We start from the raw sequence: 10,727 nt of genomic DNA on the forward strand, positions 1-10,727 counted from the left end.
TATCGCTAGTAGATATTGTCTTTTTAAAAATTTTCTAGTTTCTATCCTCGGAGAGAATTGCTCCGGTAGATATTTGTCTTTTTTAATTTTTATTTTTTTTTTAAATTATTCACTTTCTATCCCCGTAAGAATTGCTTTGTTTTCTATGAGATTTCACAATCCAAACTTTTTGGGGCCAGCACGATCCACTTTTTGGGGCCAGCACGACATATGTGGGATTTTACAATCTGTGTGTCTGGCTCTGATACTATCCGTGCGAATTTTAAATAAATCCTTGAAAGAAATATTTCGTACTTTAAAACACGGTTGCTAGCAAACTCTTATAAATAATGTTTTGTTCCCGAACTTAATGGATGGACCCCTTAAGTGGCTCAATTTCATGAAATATGATCATCAAACAAGGCAGTTCAAAAGGTTTAAACCAGTCCAGTCAAAAACGGTAGACGATGCATCATATACTATTTTAGTTCATGATTCCCTGCAGCAGTCCAAATCCAAGCTGATAAGCTGCACTTCTATCCAAGAACCTCCCCCATGTGTCCCACCTGGTGTTGTCATGGAACGGATAACGGTCTGCATAAAGACAGGTCCCCCAAAGAACAACATAGTCTGTCCTTATGTTGGGTTTAATTCGTAGTGTGTGAGTGTCCTGTTGGAATCATGGTCTAATCTCTCTGTTTTCAGCCCAATGAACCACTCGGTTCGAACCTGGTTTATGTGGTGCAACGAAAGAGATATTAAAAAGAAAGACTCGGTTATCGTAATAGCTAAGCTATTAGTAGAGATGTCTACTCGACAGGGTAGGGACAAAAAAGTCTTTTCCGTTCTCATTCTCACACCCTATTTTAATTTTTATGTTCACAAAAATCTCCATTTATTTTTACGGGTTTTAGACGAAAATTTCACATGAGGAATTGGTGGGTATCAATGGGATGGGGTGAGCGTGCATACGTTAATGTGTCCCATTGAATTATAGAGAGAAAATTTTATCCGCTCCCTACTCCATTCCACTTTTGAACTAGAATTTTCTACGTATAAGATATATTTATATATAGTAATAATTATTTAAGAGTGTTCGAGTTTAAATAGACATTTCTATTACAAAACATATTTTGTTAAATGGCAGTTTCGGGCTCTGCCGTCCCCACAACAGTCGATAATGACATTCATACCCTTGGCCCCTCCATTTCCTCGGCTCTTTTTTTTTTTTTTTCATTCATTAATTTTTAAACACAAAAAAGAAAAAAAGAAAAAAAAAACTCTCCTAATTAGATAAAGTAAGCGTGCGAATATTCAACCAAAAAGTAAAATTTTTAAAAAGAACACACACTGAAGTGAACTGAACTGAAGCTTGTTCTGACATATGTAGGAAGGACACGTGTCTTTAGGTAGTCAAAAGTTCGAGTGTTTTTCAGAGGCAGGTCAAACACTGTCAGCCGTAGGATGAAGAAGTGGCTGGTTAAGAGACGGTTTGATGTGTCCACTTGGCCTGCGAGTACCATGGTCCGGGACAGACTGGATCACTGCCCTTTCCAATAAGAACTTCTTTTCTTCGCTCTTGCCCCACAGTACAAGGTACAGTCCTGATATAATCAGCACAGCTCCTATGATCCTGTACATCCAATCCCATGCTTAATCAATGTGTCTTCCCACCACTTAAAAAAAACATATATTTATATTATTTTTTAAAACTTAATAATTTTATTAAACTTTTAAAAAATATATAATAGGTTCTTAAATGTTTATTTTATTTTAAATAAGTCATTAAAATTTTAATTTCGTTGGTAACGTGTTGATTGGATGAGATATGATGAACGGTTGAGATTAAATGGAGGGAGGGAGAAAAGGAGGGCTAACCCTCCCAAGTAGAACTCCTCGCCCAAAGCGAAGGAAGCCATGAGAGCGACAACGAAGGTCTGAACCGGTTGGTAGACGGCAACGAAGACCGGGCCACCTCTGTCAATGCACCATATTTGTACGGCAAACGCTATCCCCGAAGCCACCACCCCCTACAAATAACGCACCAACCAAAAAAATTTAATTTAAAAATATTTTACGTGAATTACGTAATTTAATTTAATCGAATTTAGAACTACTAAAAATACGAACCGCATAAACGATGCTAAAGGCTTCGGCGCCGGAGTGGAAGAGCCAAGCCTGAGCGTCGCGCTCGAACACGGCGGCGATGATGAAGAATTGGATGAGGCCAAAGAAGCAAGTATAGGACGTGACGGAGAGGCGAGCTGGGTATTTTTTCAGCACCGGTGCTTGCAAGACTAGCCACGCGGACCACGACAAGCAGTGCCCGATCAAGTACACGCACCCTAAGGTCCAGCTTTTGCCCTTTGCGTCGCCTAGTGACGGGAACATTCCTGGCCCCATCAGCATCCCCGCCGTCTCCGCCGTCCCCTGCACCGTCACATTCGTCGCCGGGCTGTAGATGGTTGGCCCTTTGTATAATGTGATCACCGTTGCTCCGGCCACACAACATATAGTCCCCATCACCTTTGCTATCCCATCTTTCCGGTTCAGTCGCACTTGTTCAATCCTGATGGGAAATTAATAATTTGTTTATAGTAGTTCGGTGGTGGAAGAGGAGAACAAAACATGTAAAAACTTCTCCCTGATAGATCAACGGACCTTCCACAATGTTATAATTGTACACTTTGAGCAAAACCCCTCGTGCTTAGCTTTGGGCTTTCCCAAAAGATCTCATGCTAATGAAAAGAGTATTATTTGATTATAAACTCATGATCATTCTCTAAATTAACCGATGTGGGACTTTCATTCAACACCTTCCCTCGAACAAAGTACACCTCCCCTTAATCGAGGTTCGACTCCTTTTTATTTTGGAGTCTTAGTCATTTTTTACTATGCCTTCGAGGTCGGAGGCTCGACTCCTTTTTCTTTTGGAGTCATTTGTTTGTCATTTGATGATTGTATTGACATGCCTAAGTTTATGGCTTGAAGCCTATGAAAGTACTCTTTCCATTGGCATAAGACCTTTTGGGTAAGCCCAAAGCAAAGCTATGAGAGCTTATGCTCAGAGTGGACAATATCATGTTATTCTAGAGGGTCGTGTTCATCTAACACTCCCTAACAACCTAGTTTTAAAATCCTCGAGAGAAAGTTCAAATAGGACAATATCTTTAAAGCTGTTGGCTTGAGCTTATTATTAATGACATCAAAGCGAGACATCGGGTGATGTACTAGCGAGGAGGCTGAGTCTCAAAAGGGTTGGACACATCGAAAACGTTAGATCTCAAAGGGGATGGATTGAGGAATCTCATATCAATGGGAGAAGAGAACAAGTACCCGTTAGACCCAAAAGGGGTGGATTGCGAGATCCCATATAAGTTTGGAAGAACGAAACATTCTTTATAATAACGTAGAAACCAGTAAAAACCTCTCTCTAACAGACGTGTTTTAAAAATTTTGAAGTGAAGCACGAATAAAAAGTTCAAAGAGAACAATATTTACTAGCACGGGTAGCGTCGGAGCCATTAGGGTTATTACCTGAGAAGCGCAGCCATGAGGAAAGTGATGGCAGGGACAGAATTCTGAATAGCAGAAGCAAAGGTTGGGGAAGTGTTATCCAAACCCAGCAAGTAAAACCCTTGATTGGCTGTAATTCTGCCCACATTCAAACCCAATCATTATTCTATTTTTTTAAGGAAAAAAAAAACAAAAAATGAGTTCTTGATTTTAGTACCCAACGAGAGCGAGCAGGAAGAACTGAAGGACAAAGTTAAGAGTGAGTGCAGGCCTATCCTTCCTGTTCCAAACCAAACAAAAATCCACGTCATATATATTATATTATATTATATATATATATATTAAAAATGAGCTTACTTTTCAAGGAAATAAGCAAAGGGAAGGAGGAGGAGCAAAGCGATGACGTTTCGGTAGACAGGGAAGACGAGTTTACTAATGCCCATATTGAGGGCAGCTCTAGAGACGACATGAAAGCCGGCATAGCCGAATTGCAAGGCTAACATGGCAGCATGGAGCTGGAACCTCTCGGGGATAGAACACGACATTCTTCTGTCGGAGACGGAGCCTGTGTCCGCCATGGATGGTGAGCTTAAGGAAGAAGAAGGAGGAGGAGGTGGTGATGAAGATGGATGAGGGAGGAAGAAGGGGGCGATTGAAGAGGTATAAATATGGAGGGGAAAGAATTGTGGGGGTCCCATTGTGGGACAAAATGGATGATGGGGTCTCTTGATACTATTTATAAGGTTGAATTTTGTTTTGGGGTTGTCTCCCACATTCTAATCAACTCTACACCTTGATAAGACAACCGCCCATGGCAATCTACAGGACCCGTGATCCAACCATCGATATCTGAGATCCTACCTTAGTTGAAGAGAGCAACAAAACATTTTTTTTTTTGTAAAGGTATAGAAACTTCTCTTTAATATAGACGCGTTTTAAAAATTTTGAGAAAAAATCTAAAGAGAACAATATCTAGTAGGGGTGGCTTGAAACGGTTACAAATGATATCAAAGCCATACATCGAACCGTGTGTCAGCGAGAACCGGTGTCGAAAAGATAAATACAAAACAAAAGAAAGAGGAAACATTAATATAAATATATATATATCGCTGTGCGCACGAGCGGGGTGGTGGCACTCTCATGCATGCCCCATAATATTTTAAAAAATGTCTTAATTATTTTAAAATTTTAAAATTTTAAAATTTATATATTTTATGTATCTTTTTAACCCTTCTAACTTTTAGTACGTATATATTAATATTTTAATTAATAGAATTATGTTCAATGATATATTCATAATCCAAAACATACTTTAATGTAAACTTTGGAGGTAAAAAATGTATATTTATAATAATTTTAATTCTAAAACCATATTATATATATATATATATATAAAGATATATATATATATAGATATAGATATATATATTGACCACTTGGGTATGTTGGGGCACTAGCTATAGAAAATGGGCAATTCACCAAATAATCCTTATTTTCAGGGAATTTTTTTTTTTTTCTTATTATAACTAATATTCAGTTTAGCTGACCGCCATATGAACCGTTTAGACACCGGTCCGACCAAGCCAGTAGTGGATGAATCGGGTCTCACACGCACGCCCGACAGCTATAATAATTTTCTTTTAAAAAGAAAAACTCAATTTTAGAATATAATTTTATATACTATTTTAGTTTTATTATTTGTTTGGCTTTTTCTGAACTTGTACTTTCTTAATATTTAATTTAATAATTTTTTTTAACATAAGATAAAAATTTAATTTGATGAGATTTAAAGTAAAAAAGATGAATAATTTGCAATAATTATGTTTTTAATAAGAGAATTATAGACATTGATTAATTAAATTTGCATGCTGATTTCTACATTTTAGGGAACAAAATCAATAACCAAATTGAATGCAAATATATTTTTTTCTTCATTTTTTCAAACCCTTTAGTTTACATGTTTCACATTTGGGTGACATATATATTATTTTAAATTTTGGAATATGCTATTTAACAATGAAAATCAATTTAATATATATATTTTTTATTTTATATACGCTAAAATTTAAGGGCATAATAGAAAATTGTACTCACGTGTATTACTAATTTTTCAATTTATTGTCATAACGGGTTGTGTTCGAACAATACTATAGCTTAAGAAACTTTACGAAATTTAAATATGTAATTAAAACTTTATTATAATATTTAGGAGCAATTGGTATAATGTAGCCAACATGTAACATCGACATGATCATATCTCTACCCACTTATTCTAGTGTGGTGGGCCTTGTATAATACAAGGGAGAGAGGATATTCCACACCACAAATTAAATGATTCCATAAATAATATCATAGAATAATTGTTTTTTTTTTATTGATTAAAAATATAAATAATCCACCACTTTATTTAGGTGTGATTAAGTACTTATTTATTAATTTAAATAATTTTTTAATTTATTTTTTAAAGAATACTCAAAATTTTATAAATTTCTCGAAACTTTTGTGAAAATAGGAATATTATTATTAGATGAAAGTCCCACGTCTGTTAATTTAGGAAATGGTCATGAATTTATAATAAAAAAATATTATCTCCCTTCGTATGTCGCCTTTTGGGAAGTGTAAAGTAAGCTATGAGAGTTTATGCTCAAAGTAAACAATATCATATAATTGTGGAGAGTCGTGTTGATCTAACTTGGGTTAGAATTTTGAAAATAGACGTCACACAATTGGGCCTTCCTGCCAAGTTAATGCAAAAATATTGGTTAAGTGGTCCAATAAGCAATCGAGTCAGCAAGCATTGGCTAGGTTCATTGGCCGACAAGTTAAGGGCAGTTGGTCCTAAAAGAGGTAAGTTGTTGTGGAACATGTCCGAAGTGCTAGAATTAGATAGTTATTTACGCACCAACAAGACAGTTATGAATTTAACCCGCCCCAACAAGCATGATGTATGTTATATGTGATGTCTTGTAGTTAGTTCATGATTTCTATGTCTTATAGCTCGGTCTTAGTGTAAGATACCATATCGGTTGGAGAGGGAAACGAAATATTTTTTATAAGGGTATAGAAACATTTCTTTAACAGAAATGTTTTAAAATCGTGAGGATGACGACGATACGTAACGGGTTAAAGCGGACAATATTTACTAGCAGTAGACTTGGGCCATTACAAATGATACAAGAGCTAGGCACAAAACGGTGTGCTAGAGAGGACGCTGGACCCTGAAGGAGGGTGGATTGTGAGATCCCACATCAGTTAGAGATGAGAATGAAACATTTTTTATAAGGGTGTGAAAACCTCTCCCTAACATACACGTTTTGAAATTGTGAGACTGACGACGATATATAACGAATCAAGACGGATACTAATGGTGGTCTTGATTTATTACACTTAGACAAGAATATAGTATGTTTGATTATGTTTAAGCTATTGTTTATTAAAGACTGGGAAGGATAACTACTTTTCCTTGAATTAGTTGAAAACGTTCACGACATACATATAATAACGATCCGATCCTATAATAAAAATAGGATCGTTACACGACAAGTAAATCTAGTATAGTGCATTAGCCATCATTACATATGATTTTTTTTTTTCTTCTCATCTTTTTGACTGCAAAAATGTGTGTTGAAAGGTTATAGCATTAAGATGTCGGAGTGTATATAAACCTAAACCAACAAAGTATACACTGTTCTTTGAGTCTGACCCTTTTGATCTTTAAACTACTGAATTAAAACATATTTAATTAGCTCACAATTCACTAAAGCTTAGTTCTTCCAATTATCCTATTAATTATATTCATTATAAAGACGTGTGGGAACTCTAGGGGCATTTTGGTAATCTTACATCGTACATAACATCTCTTTCTAGGGGCATTTTGGTAATCTTACATCGTACATAACATCTCTTTCTAAGGGCATTTTGGTAATTTTTATCACACGTAAGTCTCCTTTAGGGGTATTTTGGTAATTTTACATGTACATAACATCTCCTTCTAAGGGCATTTTGGTAATTTTCATCATGCATAGCATCTCCTTCTAGGGGCATTTTGGTCATTTTAATCATACATAACATCTCCTTCTAGGAACATTTTGGTAATTTTTCTCATCATACATAATATCTCGTTCTAGGGACATTTTTGGTAATTTTTTCATCATACATAGCGTCTCGTTCTAGGGGATGCGTGTCTTTTGAGCTCATTTTTTCACTTGTTAGAAACTCTAACTTTTATAAAATTTATACGATAGATTCTAATTTACAACCCAAGATTCAAAGTCTCGAAAATCGAATCATAAGACCGTATCTATCTCTTTTGTTATTATTATCACACAAACCTACGTTTAAACATCCCATAACATAATTAAACTATAGTCTAAATTTATAATTTTAAGTTTATCCTTGGATATAGATAGAATCCACGTGACTTTCTCCAAGTTGAGAAGAAAGAAAAGGTGGGAAAAGCAGATGCGTGTAAACCATTCGACGAAATGCCAATGAGCTGAGAATTGAGTCCAAGTTGCATGGTTGAGAAGATGGCAATGGAATATATTAACACAAATCTGCATTATTACCCAGTTGGTCCCTTTCAACAGTGGCCTTAATTAGACAATTGAGGGAAGTGGATGAATTGGAATATTCTTAATTGAAATAGGCAAGTGGGGAGTGGCACATCAATGCCCATTCATGCCCCCATAATCTGAAACAAAACCCCCTCTCTCGTCTGGCCATTATATTGCTGTATTCAAACGCCCACTCGATGACACCCTCCAACGTTTCAACGTCTTTTTATTTTTTAGAAATGATGATATGTTTGAAGGGGTTTTCATCATGGGATAATCCATGCAAATTAAATACTAATATATATTGTTTGATCTCATGTTAGTTGAGGAGGAGAACGAAACATTTTTTGTAAAGGGTATTAGACACGTTTTAAAAACTTTGAGGATAAGTCTGAACTAAAAAATCTAAAGAGGACAATATCTGCTAGTGGTGGGTTTGGATTGTTACAAGTGGTATCAAAGCTAGACACTAGGTAGTGTGCCAACGAGGAGGCTGAGCCCTGAAGGGGGTGGACACGAGGCTGTGTGTCAATTAGGATGCTGGGCCTAGAAGGTGAGTGGATTGGGGGATCCCACATCGATTGGGGAAGGGAACGAGTGCTAGTGAAGATGTTGGGCCTCGAAAGGGGGTGGATTGTGAGATCGGGAGGATAACAAAACATTATTTATAAAGGTATGGAAATCTCTCCAGACATGTTTTAAAAACCTTGAGGAGAAGCCTGAATGAAAAAGTTCAAAGATAACAATATTTGCTAGTGATGGGCTTGAACCGTTACAAATGGTATCAAAGCCAGACACTGGGTAGTGTGCCAGCGAAAAGGCTGAACCTTGAATGGGAATGGACACGAGGCGGTGTGTCAACAAGGATGTTGGGCTCAGAAGGTGAGTGTATTGGGGGATCCCAGATCGATTGGAAAAGGGAACGAGTGTCAGTGAAGACGTTGGGCCTCAAAGGGAGGTGGATTGTGAGATCTCACATCGGTTGAGAGGAGAACAAAACATTATTTATAAGGGTGTGGAAACCTCTCCCTAGCATATGCGTTTTAAAAACCTTGAGGGAAACCCCAACGTGGACGGTAAACTTGATCTGTTATACCACATCGGTTAGAGGAGGGGATACTGTAATTTTTTAACTTTCCCTTCCAGACTTCTACACAAGGTTTTTAAATGCGTCCTCACTAAACTTTTCCTTTCGGGTTTTCCCAGATTTTAAAACGCGTTTTCTCTGGACTTTCACTTCCGGGCTACCAATAATTTCCTTTCCCACGAATATAATATAGTTGGCCAAAACTAATTAGTAGAAAGAATTTGATGATTACGAGTTTGAATCTCTTCGCTCTCAATATTCTTCATCAGTCACGTTCAGCTGTCCCTACCGATCGACAAATCAATTAGCCACCCGTTCTCCAACCCGAACCTGAATTATTTTTCCACCAATATCATATTATATCGATATACATTAAAAAGAGTCTCCGTCCTAAAGGGGAAAAAAATCTTATCATGACGATGTATGAGAGAGATAGCATGGTTTTTAAGAGTGAAATGCGCAAAATGATGAGAAACGGCGACTAACGGCACAATATATTTGAATTTTAGCGCGATTCCCTTGTTACTTAAGTGGCCGGCCGCCTGCTTTAACACCTTCCATTCTCTAAGCAACAACTATATATATTTTCCTGCCTTGGTCTTTTTTAATTTAAATTCCTTTCGATTTGAAGTTAATAAGAAAAAAAAAAAAATCAATTTATAGAATTTTAGAGTTTGTATCATTTAAAACTAGAAGACTAATAATTATTTAGTCTCTTTTGTTAACATTTCGTTTTTAAAATTGTTAAAACATCATCGTCACGTATATATAATTTTTTTTAATGTATAGATTAACATAATATTAAAGATAAAGTATTAAAATTAAATCGACAATAATAAATTTTTTTTGTCACTTGTAACTGATATTGTCCATTTTAGACATAAACTTTCATGATTTTGCTTTTGTGTAATCTCCGTTAGAGAGGGAATAGAATATTCCTTACAAATGTGTGGAAATCTCTCCTTATGACACATATTTTTAACTCCTGGGGCTGAGGACGATATGTAATAAATGAGAGGAAACAATATCTACGAATGATATCAAGGCTAAATATGGGTGTCCCCACTAGAGTGTACTAGTGATCCCACGTCAATTAGAGGGGTTAAGTGTGGAAACCTCTCTTTACATTTTTATTATTATTATTATTATTATTATTTTCTATTTTGTTTACGTTTACATAAAAACTTGATGAAAATTTTGTTCACTCTCTCGCCATAGATATGTCCCAACCATAAGAAAGGATGAAGAGGCTAATGGCCACATTTTCACTAATTGTGAGTTCGTGGTTTACTGGTTGCATCGGTTACAGGTCATAAATCAAAGGTACCTGGAGAGCAGAGGACTCGTCGGATTGAATCGGATCGGATCGAGAGATAGAATGACCTTAGCGAGAGGAAGAGGATCAGATGGAGGATGAGACTGCCACGACTTAGCGACCAGCAACCGGCACTTCATCAGTCACTGCTACTGCCGCCGCCGCCGCTGCCGCCGTTCTCATCTTCCATATCTACGAAATTACAAAATCACTCTCTCTATCTGTCGGCGGATTTCAGTAACTCTGTTATTTTTTTTTTCAGACGACGGTGACG

At 36.6% G+C, this 10,727-nt stretch overlaps 1 protein-coding gene across 1 annotated transcript; it reads right to left on the reverse strand.

The window, feature by feature from the left end:
* Positions 1-1,074: 1,074 nt before the first annotated feature.
* LOC111804961 (protein WALLS ARE THIN 1) lies at positions 1,075-4,144 on the reverse strand. The gene is made up of 6 exons (XM_023689807.2): positions 3,853-4,144; positions 3,713-3,775; positions 3,517-3,633; positions 2,110-2,548; positions 1,858-2,009; positions 1,075-1,612 (listed from the first exon to the last, which is right to left on the reverse strand). The coding sequence occupies exons 1-6, from the start codon at positions 4,071-4,073 to the stop codon at positions 1,423-1,425; spliced, it is 1,182 nt and encodes a 393-aa protein (XP_023545575.1). The 5' UTR covers positions 4,074-4,144; the 3' UTR covers positions 1,075-1,422.
* Between the last annotated feature and the right edge of the window lie 6,583 nt (positions 4,145-10,727).

The sequence above is a fragment of the Cucurbita pepo genome, chromosome 11 (assembly GCF_057944985.1).
Source record: "Cucurbita pepo subsp. pepo isolate OVF chromosome 11, ASM5794498v1, whole genome shotgun sequence".
Taxonomy (NCBI): Eukaryota; Viridiplantae; Streptophyta; class Magnoliopsida; order Cucurbitales; family Cucurbitaceae; genus Cucurbita; species Cucurbita pepo.